Source organism: Acartia tonsa, chromosome 12, assembly GCF_053477335.1.
Source record: "Acartia tonsa isolate MP-2025a chromosome 12, ASM5347733v1, whole genome shotgun sequence".
Classification (NCBI taxonomy): Eukaryota; Metazoa; Arthropoda; class Copepoda; order Calanoida; family Acartiidae; genus Acartia; species Acartia tonsa.
In genome coordinates, this window is record NC_137271.1 from 34,043,031 (window position 1) to 34,061,617 (window position 18,587).

Here is an 18,587-nt window from a genome sequence, read left to right on the forward strand (position 1 = left end):
AGAGTTGAGACACGCCAGTTATAGTCTTGCAGGAAAGACTAAATTGTTAAGATCAATTAATTTGAAATATAAGGTTGCCTGTGTGTGTAAGTGGCACAATATTCATCTATATTACCTGTAAGGTTAAAATTCTTGGGGTTTGACGTGACAAATCACTGCTGGGGCTCAATCTCGCCAACGGTGTGCTCTGCAACTTTCCAGCATTGTTACCGCCCAAGGCGTTCAACCGGATCGGTGAGTTGTTGCTCTTACCGCCGCCAGCGGGTGAGAATTTTCCCCAGCCACCCATGTTGTTAAGCTCTCTGGCATGTCGGCCACCATCTCTATAGTCCTGAAATATATTCTGTTTGAGGTTCATTCTATATTTGATAGGCATGTGTCAGATTTTCGTTCAAATTTACTGGCAAAGTTTTTAAATCAGGGATCTTAAGGGTTAAGACAATGGACGATAAATTGATGAACACCCTAATAAGGAAATTAAATAGAAACCTTCCACTTCTACAGATTTATAATCATTGGTTAAAATGTTTGCACACTTCAAGTCTCAAACTAACCAATCAAAATTCAAAAGAAAAAGTACCCAAAGTTTTTAGCTAATGAATAAGAAAACAAGTGTATAAATAATTAACAGTCCAATATCCGCTCCCTCCCTGGGCAAATATTTGAAGTTAATGTTTTAAATTCTGTGTTTTACCTTGTAATGATAGATGATATCAATATCAGATGGGGCTATACTGCTCGCATTCTCTATGTCATAATGTTCTGGCTGCTCCGAATCTTGTAGACCGCCACCTAGTATCATAAATGTGAACTAATTTCTAGTTTTGGTATATAGACCCCTTATGACAGAAATATTATTTAATAAATGTACTTGTTATAATTTTTTTAAAAGGATCTTATGGTATAAGACAATGGACAATAAATTATGTACATATACATCCATAATTATGAAAGACAAAATTATCCCTTATCTGAATAAAAATTATTGGTTGAAAAGTTTGAACGCTGCTAGTTTGAACTAATCAATCAAGTTTTATAAAAGTACCCAACGTTCTTAATACAACGTTCAAAGGAAATTTGGATATCATTATATTTTTTTTGGTTATTTTAAAGATATATAACGAAAGTTTTTAGTCCATTTTAATGTAGATATATATATTTTTTAGGCTTACATTTATAAGTTAAAGAAAAAGGTACTAATTTCTTACCTAGCATGCTAGCAGAATAATCTCCGCCCATTGTAGACAGATCGCCCCGAGGCGTGGGCGTAAAACCGCCCCTCCCTAATGGAGAGTCATTCACAATCTAGAAAAAAATAGTATTTTTAGTATTACCATATTAATGTTGCTAATTTAAGAAAACTTACATGCCTTCATTGGTTTTGTATAACAAATAGTATTCTTTTGTATATAATTACTACATTAAAAAATTATGTTTAATTTTAAATAGTTATTTTATTTAAGTATGGGTTTTAAAATGATTATGCTGGATTAGAACCGATTCTCAGCCATACTGAAAAATCATATATAGCATAGTATTGCAAACATTTGTCTACGAATATTAAAATAAAAATCATAAAATTATTACCATTTTTGTTAGCCCGGTCCTTCAGTCCCTAGGTTCTAACAAAACTGGTTTTAATCTTAAAATTTTTCATTTTAATGTCCGCGTGAAGGTGTAATACAATAATATGCGATAATAATAGTTTTTTTATTTCTGTAAAATTGTTTGGTTGTTTTACCTGTCTCTCAATGATATCAGGCTTCTGAGTAGGCATCTTCTTTACCCTATTAAATGTATTACTGGCATAGCCCTGGTTCAGATGACCTCCCTGGTGGGGGGAGGTCTGGTGCTTGTTGTCAATCAGCTGGTGTAGGGAGGTGTTCCCTCCTTGGTTACCAGCCCCGCCACCATCTTTCAGTTTGTTCTTCTTTAGCTTGAATGCGAAAAAGGAGCCTAAAAAAGGTAAGCTATGACAAATTTGTGAATTTTGCTGAAAAATGCGTGCAAAGCTATTCACAAGGGGTGTGTAAAATCATTAGTGATTGAAAGGTGGGATGTAGGTCTCCAAATTTCAATTATAGAGGGAGTGTTGTCATTTGACACTCCTCTAATCCCCAGAGAGAGAGGGGACAGTGGGATCTTTATTAAACTAGTCTCCAAAGTTTTATAATTACGATTTCTTATTTGTTGTTTCATAATTTTGGTGACTTTTAATAAATTTTGATTGGTTGGTTTTCAAGTTGAGTGTCAAAACGTTTCAATCACTACATAAGGGATAATTTTGTAAATCAACATTGGGGATGTACAACAATTTATCGGCCATTGTCCAATCCCTTTAGATCCCTGTTTAATCCCCCGCACACCACTGCTTAGAGCATTAAATTATTATTTAATTTGGACTTTACTGATTTGTACCTAATATTCTATAATTTAAAAATAATCTACCATCAAATTAATTATTTAACGTACTTTTTTTTTAAACACTAAGAAACAAAAATTAGTTATTACACGTCATCCAAATTCTTTTTATCTAATTAATTCTCTAATCTATTACATTTTAAGTGGAGAAAATTAATCTTTATGAAAACAAAAAAGAAAGAACATTTATGTTAAAGGTTATTGAAAACTATTTCTCGTATTCATTCGAATCCGATGGATAGGAACCGGTTCTCATCCAGACAAAAAACTATGTCTAGCATCGTGTTATGAAACCAAAAACCTACCTAATATGGCTAGTATGAGAATGATGAAGAAGGCTATGACAATAACCACTCCCACGTTGACCGGATCGCTGCCAGCGGTCACGCTCAAAAAACCGGGCAAACAATCAAAATTGACCGTTCCTGTAGGTTGAAAAGATACTTATTATTACTTAAACTAAAATAATCTTGTTTAAAATTGTGTTTATTTAGAACTTTGTTTTCTGTTAGCGTTTATTTTTTTCAGCAAGTATTTTCTACTTGGAGAGTAACTATTTAGCGGCAATCTAGGCTAGTACCCAAAGTCTCTAAATAAGAAAAAATGCATTTTTTCTAGTAACTAAAGTACAAGACAACCAAAAATATAATTTTTTCATCGTCTTGTTCCTTTATCGTTGGTTTAATGAATAAACGGACGGACATGCCCTTGATATGGAGTAGATCCGCCACTCAAAGCCACATATATTAAGTATCTTTCCTGTAAAAGTGTTATTAGCAAAGAGCTGATTAAGTCTGATTCCATTATCGCCCAAAGCTTGAACTTCGCCATTGATCGTAAAGTTCTCCAAGCAGCCTCTAAAAGAGCCCTCAGTATAGGTTCTTTTCCCGCCGAATGTTAGCTTGTTGAGGTAAGGATCCAGGATGTTATGGGTGGAGTCGGCCTCCAGGTCGTAGCCCAGTTGTACGTCATCCAGGTAAACTTTCACTGTGTTTCTTTCTTGTACAAGCCTAAAATATTATCAAAATTAAAATATTAATATTAAAATTTTTTCTACAACACAAAAATAGTATTTTTTGAATGAATATAGAATATGCGTGGATATAATGACAGGAAAATTTGTCGCCTGTTTAGATCGCTAACATGGACATCATTTTTTGGCCAGTTCGTTCATCCAAAAGGTTGAGAGGACATTGGTTAAAGGGTATGAAAGGGGGCCGAGGATTGTTATTATAGCCAACTACATGATAATCTGGAGTAAGATCCTAGTAAAATAAATCCAATATTTAAAAAAAAAAACGATACAATACAATTATTTGATGTGAATGATGATGCTTTTTGCCTGACAGAAAGATGTAAAATTCTATTAAATTGTCTAAAAATGCATAATTAAAAGCTAATCTTTTATGTGATCAGGGTCAGTCCGTCCGTACATCAGCAACGGTAGCCCTTTTCTTTGTTTATCGATTTTAAACTTTGTGTGATGATTCCTATAACAAAACTTTTTTTTATGGATGTTGCCATCCTTGTTTAAAGGTAAATGGGTAGTTTCACGAAATGCATTTGAACTTAATTTAGTGAACCGCATATTTTATCCTGGTTAAATGGTTAAACTACATATATATGGCATATATTTGAAAGAATTTCAATTTTCTACCACGTAGTTTTCAAAATATCAAGACTTAAAAATTGTCTTTTTAAATTGCATATATCACAAAAAGACAATTTTCAAGTCTTGATATTTTAAAAACTACGTGGTAGAAAATTGAAATTCTTTCAAATATATGCTATATAAATATAGTTTAACCCATTAACTAGGAAAAAATATGCGGTTCACTAAATTAGGTTCAAATGCATTTCATGAAACTACCCCTTTAAAGAACAAAAATAATTTACCTGAAGTGATGCCAAGCACCATCAATAATTTGTACAGGTGAGGTCACATTTATCTGGGGAAAATTATCCTTTCTTGTCTCATACACTAGAGCTCCTTCTCTGATATAAACAGTTGTAAATTCTGTATTCCTCTTGCTTTCACCATAGAAAATTATACCTTCAGTGGTTTCAGTTCTAAATCTAAAGCCTATATCTTGATTTTCATTGGCATTTTTGGCGGGCTTAAACAACTGTTGACGTTTGTGCAGCTCAGTTGGCTTCAGTGACACTGTCCCATTAAATTCCAATGATACTGGGGCAAGGGCTGAGTCACAGTTTGAAGCAAGAACACCTGTTGAACACTTACAAACCGGTTTCCAGTTGATCTCAACACATTCAGCATCAGCTGATTGACAATTATGTTTGGCACACAAGCTTCCTGGTATAGGGCATGATGCTAGTATACCACGTGACTCAATAAAACCAGTTTTCAAATTTAGCTGTTGGCCATTTATTGAGAGGCTTTTGAAGCAGCCAATAAAATCATCAGAAGCCACTTGTCCCACTCGGGAAACAATCTCCTGAACTTCATCAATGCCACCAAAAAACAAAGGATTGTTGTTAAAATTCAGCGTTCCACTTTCTCCAATGTCTTTGGCAAAACATTTTTCATCTCCGGCTTTGCAAAGCTTGCAAAATTCTCCCGATTCAGCACAATCTGAGACACTGAGCGAAGCTACTCTGTTGTTTCTTGTTGCTGTAACCTTGTGCCACCGACCATTGGCTAAATATTTATCAACTGTTATTCTTGTGATAGCAGTTCTTGCTCCACCAAATGAAAACACAGCTTTGCCATTGATTAACTCTATGGCAATAAAGTCAGACCGGCCACCGCTTTGCTGTCCAAAGTTGTAAACCAACAAACTGTCTGTTTTCATTGTTGAAAAGGTTATTTCAATATCATTTGTGTTGGAATCTAGAGCAGGGAATTTCATGTAAGATAGTTCACTGAAGCCAAAGGTTGATTTCTCACAGTTTGTGCCATAAAAGTTATCTGGACATTTACATTTGTAATTTGGCTTCTTAGAAACACATTCACCGCCATTTTTACAAGGATTTGGTTGACAAGGATCTAGGGGTTCTTCACAAACACTTCCTTGATATCCAGGGCGGCAGAGGCAAAAGAATGAGCCACCCAGGTTCGACTCCCGGCAGGTTCCGCCATTCAGACAAGGATTCTGATCACATGAACTTGATTTGGTTAGTTGACAGTTCTTGCCATGTGTTAGGGCGGGACACTGGCATTCATAATCATATCCAAACTGAACACATTGTGCTCCACCTTGACAGGGATTGGGTTCACAAGGATCAGCATCTAGCTCACAACTTTTGCCTTCAAACTTTTCAGGGCATGAACAGGTATATTTCTGGTGAAACTTTGGAGCATTCAGGATAACATCTTCAGATTCTACTATAATTGTAGTGTCTTCAATATTTATAGAATCATAACAATTGCCCTGATTTTGGCATGGCTCATCTAGACACGGTCCATAACCAATTATTGTATCAACATCCAACAGAACATCATTGATTTTAAATTTAGATTTCAGTAATGTTAACAAGTTGTCTTTGGATTCATATACTTTGCCTGATCTGAGACCAACATAGAAATCTGTTGAATTTTCATTCTGATCAACACTCAACACTTGAACTTTGCTGTTACTAGATGTAAGGGAAGATAAATACCAGAATAATTTTCCAATCTTGTCAGATTCTAAGAATTTTTGCACTCTTATTGCAACAGATTTTTCTTGAACAGTCTGATCAAATTTGTCAAATGTAAGATAAACTTGGCTTGTAACTGTCTCATGAATACCATCATTACCAATAACAGAGAGATTGTAGCTGTTGACATTCATGAGTCTTCCAGTGTGGAGGTAACAGTCAGGCTTCATCTGGAACAGGTTCTTGGGTCCTGTCTTAATTTTACAATCATATTGGCCAGTTGTATCAGGATCTTTTGGTCTGACAGGTGCAACAACACCTCCTGGGAAATCTCCATTCAATGTTTGAACCAGAACAGTCATGACTCTAGGCTCAGAAGGATTATCATTCTCATCAAGTATATCAATGATGATGGGATACTTGGCAGATAATGAAGGATTTCCAGAATCAGAAACCTCAACAAGAATCTCTAGTTCAGGATTAACTTCTCTGTCCACAGAAACAGTGGATTTTATGTCACCTGTATCTTCATCTATGGTAAACCAATCTTGATGTTTGCCACCAACTATTTTGAATCTAAATGGACCTCCATTAGGGGGTAGATCATCATCAACAGGTTGTAGCTTTGCAACAAGAGTATTTTCTTGACTATTCTCTTTCAGACTTCCTCTTCGATTGAATACATCAAGTCTTGGAGGATTATCATTAACATCTTTAATTTGAATGTAAACCATTGCAGTTCCAGTTTGTGGAGGGTTGCCATTATCAATAGCAGCTACAATAATCTCATATCTATCCACAGATTCTCTATCAATATTCTTGATTGTTCTGATTGATCCAATGTTGGGATCTATTTCAAATGCATCATCGGTATTGCCGCTAAGAATGGAATAGCTGAATTGACTGTTTCTTGGCCTAACATCTCTATCAACTGCAGCTACAGTAGTTACAACTGTTCCCAAGGCGGAATTTTCATCAATCTCAGCCTCGTAAAAATCACTTCTAAACACAGGTGGATCATTTCCATCTTGTACTTGAATAATAACTTGAGCCTCATCAGTATCATTGCCATAAATATTGCCTTCATTCTTAGCAAGTACAGTTAGCACAAATCTGTTTTGGAATTCTCTGTCAAGAATTTCTTTGATAAAGATTATTCCGGTTTCTTTTTCAATATAGAATCCATAATCATTGCTTGGACCAACAAGAAAGTAGAATATCTCCCCCTCAGGGCCAGCATCTTGATCAAAAGCTTGAACTTGACCAACTTCAGAGTCAGGGAGTGCTGACTCTGAAACGGAAAATTGGAAAACTGGCTGTTGGAATCTGGGATAAAATTCATTAGAACCAGTAATATGAATTGTTAGCTTTGTTGTGTTAAATTGATTGCTTTCAGGATTTCTTGCTGTAATATGCATAACATATTCATTCTCTGTCTCATAATCAAATGATCTAGCAGAAGTGATTTCACCAGTGGCCTCATCAATACCAAAATGTCTGCTCATTTCAGGTTCTTGGATGGTATATAGAATGGTGGCAAATCTTGGCGAGTCCAAATCAATTGCTTTCATGGTAACAATTGATGTCCCTTGAGGCATGTTTTCTTGGATGTATGCATCATAAGAATGTAACTCAAAGAATGGAACATTATCATTCACATCAGTTAGATTAATTGCAAGAGTAGAGTTGGAGCTTTTGGGATTGGTTGCTAAATCTCTGGCTTCAACAATTAACACAAATCCTTTAACTTTGTCATAATCAAGATGTTTATTGATTATAATTTCTCCAGTAACTTCATCAATATCAAACATTTCATCCTCATTGCCACCAACAATGGCGAATCTTACAATGCCATTGATTCCTGAATCAGCATCAGTTGCTTTAACTTGGATATTGGTCTTGCCCAATGGTTTGTCTTCAGGAACAATAATCTGAGTGTTGGCTACAGTAAACTGTGGAGCATAAAGGTTATCACCACTGGGCATTATTACAACTTCTGCGGTTGTTGACTGTTCAGGAACACCAAGATCTTTAGCAATGACAGTGACAGCATATGGTTTATTTTCGATAAAGCCTTTGAGTTTCAGTTGTCCAGTAGTTTTATCAATTTCAAAATAAGTAGAATCCTCCAGATAATATTCAATTTCAGCATTCAAGCCAACATCAACGTTATCAATGGCGGTAACAGTAATGATATCATAACCAATGTTAGCATCAAGAGGAATTGCAGCGGTATAATTAGACTTTTCAAATTCAGGCGCCCCCAAATTTTCATCCATCACCAGAATTTTAACGGTACATGTTGAGGATAGGGGAGGTTTACCACTGTCCTCAGCCACAACTTCCAGCAGATATTCATTTTCAACAGTGCGAGTCTTGGTAGCATCATGGTTGGCTAGTCGTTGACGGGTGAGGATCTCTCCAGATGTGCTGTCTATGCTGAATGTTTCCAAGGATTCTCGAAGTCTGTAGATGACCTGAAAATAAACATTATCATTTAGGGTTGATCTTAAACAATTGCTACAAAAAAATCAATAAAAAGAAACAAAAGTGATAAGAATGCCAAAGTACGTTTACACTTCTTATAAATATTTTCATTCTTGTCTTATTGATGATAAAAACTCACACATCCTTGATAATAGCAAGAGAAGGGTGATATCTAAATGAAATAAAAATTCAAATTTTTTATCTAAACTACACATTTGAATATGTTTTTGTATTTAAAATAATCTTAATTACGTCTTGCAGTATCATAATAATTAAAATTGTCTTCTTTGAGGTATTTGAATATAAAGTACATCATTTATATTTTATTTGTAAACTCTTTAGATTAATATTTAAAATTAAATCTTGCATTTTGATAATTTGATTATATAAAAGATTTAAAATTTTTTTTTAACAACTTATCTATTTATCTCTGCTGCAAATGAAACATTATCTTTGTTAATAATGAAACTTCATAATCTTTAGAAATCTGATAGTTTAGAAACTTTTTACTTAATTAAAAAAGTTTGTCTTATCATATTGTATAATATAGATAGTTTTCATATAAGTAAGAGAGTTACTAGAAGGGGTAAAACATATAGTTATATTTTCTCAATCCAAAAATACATACTTACATTCCATGATTAAAATTGATTGTAATTTACTTATATAAATGGAATTCTCAAATTTTCTAGAATAGGTCAATGATAGATAATAATTCATTCTTCAATTTAATAAAGTAAAAGTTATGTCTTATTTAGCTTATAAATGGCCAAACAGTTTAACTAATAAAAGTAAAACATAAACATTAAAAATATCTTTACCTTTATATAACCTTTTTTATAAATTGTAATCTATTCTTTTTTAGTTATTTTTTTTAGTTGATGATTTTACAAATGTCTTTCATTCAAAATTTATGACAGATTTTCAGACAGACATACAGACTAACATTGTGATTGAGTAGCTGCAATAATAAAAATCAGGGCTCGGCAGCCGCTACTCCGCTACATTTGAATGCTTTGAGATTTCCATATTTGATTCAGGTTTACACTTTAAGCTAATTTTAAATATTGTAAAAGTTTGTTTCCATGAGACTTGAAGGCAGCTAAAATGCGCCTGCCGAACCCTGCTAAAATAGATACAATACCTGTGAATTTGGCCCAGTGATATCATCATCTGTGGCGATAACTCTGCCAATAACTTGGTAATTATTTGTGGTAGCTGGAATTCTGAATACATAGTCGGGCCTCTCAAACACTGGCATGTTGTCGTTTACATCCTGAAAGATTAAAGAATTTGTTAAAGATTTTATTTAAGAAAAGTTACAATATCTATTTAGTAGCTTGATGTCTGTCCGTCCCTTAAGATCTCGGTAACCACTGAACTGATCGGATTCTACTCTTAGGGAATATACCTACTGGTCCTGTGGTAGTTTTAGGCTATTTTCTTGGGGGGGTGGGACACCCCAACCCACCAAAAACTAAAAAAAAACCAAAAAAATTTATTTAATTTTTTGTAAAATTTCAGTAACTGCTGATCAAATTGGGCTCTACCCATCTGGGAATATACCTACTGGTTCTCTGGTGGTTTTAAGCTATTTTCTTGGGGGTTGGGACACCCCAACCCCCCGAAAATTTTTTTAAAATCTGTATACCTGTACAGTAATGCCCACGGTGGTTTCTGCCCTCCAAGCTCCATCTGTAGCCACAACGTTCAGCTGGGGATATCTATCTATCTATCATGTATACCTGTACAGTAATGCCAACAGTAGTTTCTGCTCTCCAGGCCCCGCTGTAGCCACTACTTTCAACAAATATTCATCTATCTATCTATTCATCTATCATGTATACCTGAACAGTAATGCCCACGGTAGGTTCTGCCTTCCAATCTAACTTTCAACAAATATTCATATATTTATCTATCTTGTATACCTTTACTGTAATGCCCACAGTAGTTTCTGCCCTCCAGGCTCCGTCTGTAGCTAATACTTTCAACTAGGGATATCTATCTATCTATCATGTATACCTGTACAGTAATGCCAACCGTAGTTTCTGCCCTCCAGGCTCCGTCTGTAGCCACTACTTTCAACAAATATTCATCCTCAATCTCTCTATCTAGTTCTCCAACTAAAATTAAACAATTAAAGTAAAAAAAATAGAGGGGGGTCCCGATTTTACAATTAGGTCCATACTAGAAAACAACAGGCAAAATATAAACTAAAATGTTTTGAAAAATACTTTTTAACCATCCTATACATCTACACTTATACATTTATCATTAAATTTACCATTAAAAAAAATTGATGTAAAATATAAGATGACAAGCAACGTCTTGTACTTGATTTTTTTCTGTAGCAAAAAAATTATTTTTTTCTAGTTTAGGGAAGTTTTACATAGGTCCCGGAATTCTTCTATGCAATGTCATTTTAGATTCAATCCTTGAGATTGTTTAAAAATTTTTTCTCCCCCTCCATACCCCAAGAATACAGAGCCCCTATATGCTAGGTGACCCTCCCCTAGTTCTTCAAAATTTTAATATTGTCTTATTTTGACAGGACATATTATAACATATAAAGATCTTGTTCTAGATTAACATGGCAATAGTTTTAATTATTATCGTCCAAGGTGAAAGGATAGGGCACATGTATAAATTTTCATCAATCAAAAAAACAGTTTCTTAAGATATTCAATTTTCAAAAAAGTTTTGTGAAAAATAAGAACTTAATTATAGAGTAGTTGCGGTACAAAAAATAAATTCTTACCAAGAGTGATATCACCACTGAAAGGATCAATGGTAAACTTGCTAGTCTCTCCATCACCACCATCAGTAGCAGCAAATTTGTATGTTACATTAGCATTAGCTCCTATGTCTTTGTCAATAGTATTGACTGTGGCTAGCACGCTGTTCTTCGGAGTATCTTCTGTGATGTTGATGGATAGGATGCGAGTAAATCTGGGAGGGTTGTCATTGATATCTTCAACCTGGAATAATATAAAGTAAGAAATCAAAGCTAGACAGACAGATAGACTGACAGACGGACAGGCAGACAGACAGAAAATCATATGGATAAAGAGACATACGGACATATAGACAGACGGAAAGACGGACACAAAAACAGAAGGATAGACAGACATACAGAATATAGACAGACAGTCAGACAGACAAATGTAAATACAATCATACGTTAGACAAATAGAAAGACAAGCAGACGAACAAACAGGCAGACAAATGAACAGACAGACAGTCAGAAAAACAGAAGGATAAACAGACAGACAAATAGACAGACAGACAGATAGACAGACAGAAAAAAAGATGGACTAACAACATGCGGATAGACAGAAAAACAGATGAATATACACACATACAGACAATTAAATAGACGATAAAACAGACAGTCGGACAGAGATAAGAATAGATGGATAGACAGACATACAAATAGACAGATAAATAAATAGATTATAAATTACCTTTACTCTTATCAGTGTTTCAGTGGTATGAAGAGCTCCTTCGTCAGTGGCTTGTACAACCAGATCATAATTATCAGATGTTTCTCTATCTAGCTTGGCTAGGGTAACTACTTCACCAGTAGTAGAATCTACTTCGAATAACTCGCTTAGTTTTGGGTCATCTGTAGATTTTAGAGAGTACCTAAAATAATAAAATGTTTAGCCATGTTAAAATCAAAACATTAATCTAAAATTCAGCGCAACGATAAGATCTGTCTTGATTCCCCCTCATTCCATCTATTTTTTAAAATCCTGTAGATTTACTGAACAGTGCTGGTTTAATCAAATTACTGCCCATGTTTCCTCAAAACATTTTCTGTTTCAAAAGACCTAATGCCATCAATAGACTTTTAGGGAAAGAATAATTTACTGTCCATTGCCTTATCTTGGAACAAAGTACATTTATGGGTCCTAGAGGATTTAAAAATAAGCAAAAACTACCCTTTATGTACAACAATTAAAATTTCTAATACAAATGTTTATACATTGTCACTTTGTTTAATCCAATCAATATTCATTCCAATGCAAAAAACGCGATATTGGGTTTGTTTAAATATTCAATTAATTAGGTTTTTTCAAGAATGTCAAGCGTGGGAAAATTTTTAGAATGTGGGAACCATTTAATTTTCATTTAAATGGTACATATGTTTTTCATTTAATTTCATTTTTTGGACCCGTGAGAAAATTTTTTAACGTGAGAACCATTTAATTTTCATCGAATTTCATTTTTTGGAAGTGTGGGAAAAAACGGGAGAAAAAATATGTTTTAGTATAAAGAAATGTTCTATCAGTTTCAAACCTTTTTCATTCGATAGATCATACTGACTTTGGAAAAACTGTCAGACCGATTTTTGAAATTCAATCTGTGAAAAAAGATATTCAAAATTTAAATTTTTGTTTTGAAAATATTATTTTACATGTATTGACGCCATCTTGGATTATGATAATTTTTTTTGTTAGAAGATTTTTTTTCTAAAATATTTTTTAAAAATTAACTTTTTACAATAAAAAAATCTTTGAACTTAAATTGACCAATAATTCAAAGATTTTTTCTCTTTGATTTGGAAGATTTTTTATGATTTTTATTTTTAATGTCAAATAAAAACACAACAGTGAAAAAAATGAAAATTAAATGAAAAAACGTTTTATGATTTTATTCAAGAAATTATTTGCTAACATCACCTTTTTGTTGCAATAGAATGTTATTTAAGCAAACAAAATTTAGCATAAATGGATATTTAAATTTTGTTTGCTTAAATAACTCATTCTGAACCACTAACCCCCTCCATAAAATACAATTTAAAGACCATTGTCCCAACCACCCCTTGTAAATGTGAAGTTTACCTGATGCCACTGTTTGAATCCTTATCCTGTGCAGTTAGCTTGACCACAGTTACAGGAGGGTAGGCCTCTTCTGTTACATTCGCCAGGTAAACTAACTTCTCAAATTCTGGTGGGTTGTCATTCACATTCTTAAGAATAGGGTTAAAATGGTTTTTTTTTGTAATTTCTACTCAAAGAAGAATAACATTTGGAGGTTATTGTCAATAACTACGGTGTGTAACATTATCGTTGGTTTGATCTACAAATTTAAGCAACTTCTATCTTTAAATCTTTCAACAAATATTAAAAAATCATGTATGGCATTGTATTTCAGACAATTTTCCACGTATATTAAAATAAAATTAACAAAACAGGTTTAATAAATGGCCAATTTTAAGATTAACTACAGTTTTGTTTCATGATTTTTCAGTATGGGTCAGAACCAGTTCCAATCCAGCGAAAATAAACCAAATTCGAAGACATAATGGAAAAATGATTACCTTAATATTGACAGTGAATTTATGGTACGTTTTGTATGTTGGTTCGTTAACAGGATAGGCACAGATATAGAGCTCCAGCTTTTCATTCTAAATTATATACATCTTTAGACTGTGTGTATGTTTTAAAAGATCTGTAAAATGGCTAAAATGACAAAGACCAAACTGCATTACTTTTGTGTCGCTTTTGATTCCTGTGACGTCATAAAATGAGATAGATGAGAGGAGAAGTGGGAAAGAAAACCCCTAAAAAAGGGATGGAGAATATGACGTCAAAAGTGGTGCAAAAGTATTGCAGTTTGGTCTTCGTCGCTAAAATAAATTAGAAGTGGATAAAATCATTATTTCAAACATAGGAAATGACAAAATAGCAAAATATTTTGTAGCTTAAAATTTTGTTCTGGGATTGGAACAATTAAATTTTGACCCTAATATGCAAAATTAAAGATATTCAAAACATGATACCCTTACATAAAAGTAACATAATGTCTTTATGTCTGTCTGTCTGTCTGTCAGTGTGCCTGTAGCTTTAAATCTCACTAACCGCAGGCTCGATATATATCTCCAAAGAGAAAGCGCTCTGCAAAAATACCGTCTCCCCTTCCTTATATGTAGCTTAGATTAATTGAGCTACGAAATGAGTTGTAAATTAAAATACCTGTTCAAAATCTAAAGGTTTAATCTGCATAAGCCTTCCAGAGTTTTGATCCAGATTAAAGGATGAATCAATATTCCCCGCGCATATACCGTAGTTGATAGTCTAAACAAAATAATTATTAGATTATCATGTATATAAAGGCTAGTATGCTCCTCCAGCCGTAAGTGTGTTTCTTTAGATAAAAAAAGGCAACATTAAAACTGTTATTCAAATTGTAAGCAATGGATACATTATTTTTTGGATCTTACACCAGATTTTTTCTAATAAAGTAAACTTGCATCAGGCAAAAATAGCAATTCCCCCTTCCACTCTCTTTACCTCATCCCCTCCCCTCCTACTGTATGAACGAACTCACCAATGAACTAGTTCCATTTTAGCAATCTAAATTGACGACACTTTTTCCTCTGTCATAATATCCACATATATTCAACCTTCATTATACCAGCCCACAAAGTAACTCTAATCCCCCTCCCCCCCACTTTTACTTTAAATATAAAATACCTGGAAGTTAAGACCATTAGCTTCAAACTTGGGCAAATTCGCCTCAATATCATTCTCTGTTACAAAAATCTCCGAAACTTGTGGCTCAGAAAAGGCGGGAAACTGGCTGGGATCAGCTGATCTGAAGGTGAGCGCTGATTGGCTGGAGAGCGGCGTGGGTTGGCCCTGGTCAGCCAATTGCAGGTTGAGGGTGTAAGTTTGACCTTGGTTCAGCTGATTAGCAAGGTATATTGTTCCTGATTCTCTATCTAGTCTGAATTTGTCCGTTTGACCATTTGTCCAGGAAAATTGAATCCTTCCATTGTCTCCAGAATCCAAATCAAATGCATCCAGCTTGTAGACAAAACCACCTAAATTAAAACTTATGTTATACCTTAAACTAATCTAGCCCCACAAAGTTAAAATCACAATCTATAATACAAAGTAGAACGATGTCTGTCTGTCTGTTTGTTTGTGTGTTTGTGTGTTTGTGTATTTGTGTGTTTGTCTGTTTGTTTGTAGCGAAGGATCTCGCTAACCGCTGAACCGATCGGGTTCTCCTTTACAGGGTAGCTTCTCAGAGTTCCCGGGAAGGTTTTTAACTATTTTCTTGGGGGGTGGGACACCCCTAACTCCCCCAAAAATGAAAAATACCCCCCCCCCCAAAAAAAAAAAAAAAATTGGTTTGATCAAACCTCTTGGGGCACAGCCCCTAGAGGCTAGTGGCGAAGCCGCTAGTAACTTATAACCCACCATTAAAGTAAAACAATTGAGGGGGAAGGGACTTAATAACTCTATGTCCCCATCCGGGGACTCTGTGCCGACTTTCAATTGGGTTTTTGAATATCAGCCAATAACGTCGCATTTTACATTTTAAATTTTTTTGAGAATAAATTAAAACTTACCTATATTAAGATCAGAGGGAATAAGAATCTCTTCTTTACCATTGACAAGAACAGGAACATTATCATTGCTGTCAAGTATATCCACAATCAACTCAGCTGAAGACTCAAGCTGAATTTCCTCCCCCATATCTTTGGCCAGCAGGGTTAGGCTGTAGCTGGATTTTTCTTCCCTGTCAAAAGTCCAACTGGAGTAAATGTTTCCATCTTCATCAATTCTAAATTTGCCGGAGTCTTCACCGAAGAGGCTGTACCTAAATTCATTAAGTAATATTTTAAATATATAATATAGATTAAAATAAATTATTAAAGCATTAGCAACATTTTATATATATGTTGACTTTCATTGTGTTATTTACAATTCAAAAATAAAAAATATATAGAAATTTTAAGCTAAAATGTTATCATTAATTAAAAGGATAAATAAATTAAATGCAATGACATTGTAACAGACGTACATAGGCAGAATAGCTGCACTGCTAAAAATTCATAAGTTGCTTTTAATTTACCTGATTTCGCCGTTATTTCCTTCGTCCAAGTCAGTAGCCTGGACGATTATTAAAGGCTCTTCATCTGATAGTTTCTCATTCTCATTTATCTAAATTAAGAATCTAAATAGTTATTTATCGCATCGTATTATAGACAGCTTTCTGCGGACATTAAAGTGAAATATTATAAGATTGAAAACTGTCTTGTATGTACGATGCTGTACATGATTTTTTCAGTATCGCTGAGAACCAGTTTTAATCCAGCTGATTTTAATCAGTTTCGAAGCCATACTGGAAATAGTATATGATATCGGACAATAAGTTAATGTTTATTCCTTATCTGTAGATAAAATTATGGGTTTGTACAACCATATCAAGTTTCATTAAGAGCCTCAAAAAAAAAAATATAAAGCGCCGCCTAGCGATATTTTTTAGTAAACAGCTGATCTCAACATAGATTGAAAAGAAAACATTTTATATGCCCCTAAGAGGCCTCTCTGGAGCGTATCCTCTAGTAAAGAAAAACACCAACTCTTTACCTTAACCCTGAACTTTTTCTGGCTCCATTGGGGGGCGTGGTCGTTCACATCCTCAACTATAACACTCAGCGTTCCTGTGCTTGAGAGGCGGGGATTTCCTAAATAATCATTATTAGGACGAAATGTACATTTTTCTGAATTTTCTTATATGATATGATATTAAAGAAGTTTTCTTTGTAAAAAAGATAGATGTATCCTATGTTTTTAAGGTCCAAAAGATTTGGTAAACGCTAAACCGACAGGTTTCTCCATTTTAGGGAAGCTTCACATTGTTTCTGTGATGGTTTTATGCTATTACTTTAAACCCTTCCCTGGAAGCTAGGCGGGCAACCGCTAGTGGAAATATAAAATTGATATATTCAATGAATAAAATAGATGATTACTTATGCAAATGTACTAAGTTATTGAGTGTTAGATCCTTATAATGAATGTATGTAAATAACAATGTAAGGGACATATACAGAAAGGTTTGGGGGCTCATTTACGTCTATTATATGCGTATATATACAAAAGTTAGAGAAATTTTAGAGTATCTTTTATTTTGTAGATCATGTGCTTATTGGCAATTGCTAATGCTTGCAAAACATTACATAACTACATTTTTAGCTTTTTTTGCCGAAGAAATAATTGTTCAAGGTTAAGTAAAGATTCTCGATAAATAACCCTGTTATTAGGAAAATATAAGTATGTCATAATGTCATTATAAAATATTGTTATGTCGATGTTATGGTAGCCATAACCCCTTTTTATAATTGGACAAACACAGGATTGAGTAAACGTAGGAGTGTCTAGAATATTAAGTTAAATAAATATTTCTATGCAGATTAGGTTAAGATATGAATATACTAGTAAGACTCCCGCAGGGATTAAGCATTTAAAAAAACCTAAAAATGTTTTAAATAGGTAAGGTTAGGTTAAGATTTCACTCCAACGTTTGTCACTCTTGCGTTTGTCCTAGAACTTGTAAGAATAGACTTTATACTTAAAATATTTTATTTGATATTTTAGATTTACTTTCATTAAAATCCTGACTTTATTACTCTATTACTAATCAGTTTAATATGTATATAAATGTGTATGACGATCAGCTCCAAATGGATTTCCTATTCTAGCCCTAGTTTCCTAAAGTGTACAGCAGATAACCAAATTATTGCAGACCCTTTTTTCAGCTAATCCGGAAATTTGTGAAAACAAAGCGATTTATACATTATACATTCAAAATTTTAATGTTTAAAATTTTAATTTTAATTTTTGTTTGAAGTTTGAAGCTTTTTTAGCTAATAGCAAATTTCGAGATAGGACGCGGACGATAGGTACACTTTCGGAAACTAAATTGGAGTTCATCTGTATAACATATGTAAGAATGTCAAAGACAAATATGTATATGTGACATAAGGGACATAAGTCATAAGATATTACGTACAGGCGGGCAGAGATAGATATTCTCAATTATAGATATTTAAAACATGTTATGCTTGTAGTAAATTTTACCTCACGAAATAGGCCAATTCTCTTAAATAAAGCCTGAAGCTTCAGTTTTCAATAACTTCATAGGTGAGTTCTCCTGAGCTGGATCTTTAAATCATTTTAGTGGTGAGCCAGATCGGGGTGAGCCGAATTTCAGCTAATCACAGCGCGGCATTTCATAAAATGCTGTGCTCTCATTGGTGGAAAGTTGGCTCACCCCGA

At 34.0% G+C, this 18,587-nt stretch overlaps 1 protein-coding gene across 1 annotated transcript in view; it reads right to left on the bottom strand.

Annotated features, from left to right (window-relative positions):
* Positions 1-18,587, bottom strand: part of ft (cadherin-related tumor suppressor fat) — a 109,414-nt gene that overhangs the window by 2,996 nt on the left and 87,831 nt on the right. Inside the window, exons 29-46 of the mRNA XM_080178435.1 lie at positions 16,899-16,996; positions 16,381-16,469; positions 15,875-16,125; positions 14,991-15,340; positions 14,490-14,591; positions 13,835-13,921; positions 13,356-13,483; positions 11,973-12,153; positions 11,267-11,486; positions 10,531-10,631; positions 9,653-9,784; positions 4,318-8,498; positions 3,163-3,431; positions 2,727-2,864; positions 1,742-1,956; positions 1,209-1,305; positions 695-792; positions 116-331 (exon numbers count right to left, since the gene is read on the bottom strand). Coding sequence (XP_080034561.1) covers positions 116-331; positions 695-792; positions 1,209-1,305; positions 1,742-1,956; positions 2,727-2,864; positions 3,163-3,431; positions 4,318-8,498; positions 9,653-9,784; positions 10,531-10,631; positions 11,267-11,486; positions 11,973-12,153; positions 13,356-13,483; positions 13,835-13,921; positions 14,490-14,591; positions 14,991-15,340; positions 15,875-16,125; positions 16,381-16,469; positions 16,899-16,996 — 6,953 coding nt within the window. The remainder of the gene's footprint in view (positions 1-115; positions 332-694; positions 793-1,208; positions 1,306-1,741; positions 1,957-2,726; positions 2,865-3,162; positions 3,432-4,317; positions 8,499-9,652; positions 9,785-10,530; positions 10,632-11,266; positions 11,487-11,972; positions 12,154-13,355; positions 13,484-13,834; positions 13,922-14,489; positions 14,592-14,990; positions 15,341-15,874; positions 16,126-16,380; positions 16,470-16,898; positions 16,997-18,587) is intronic.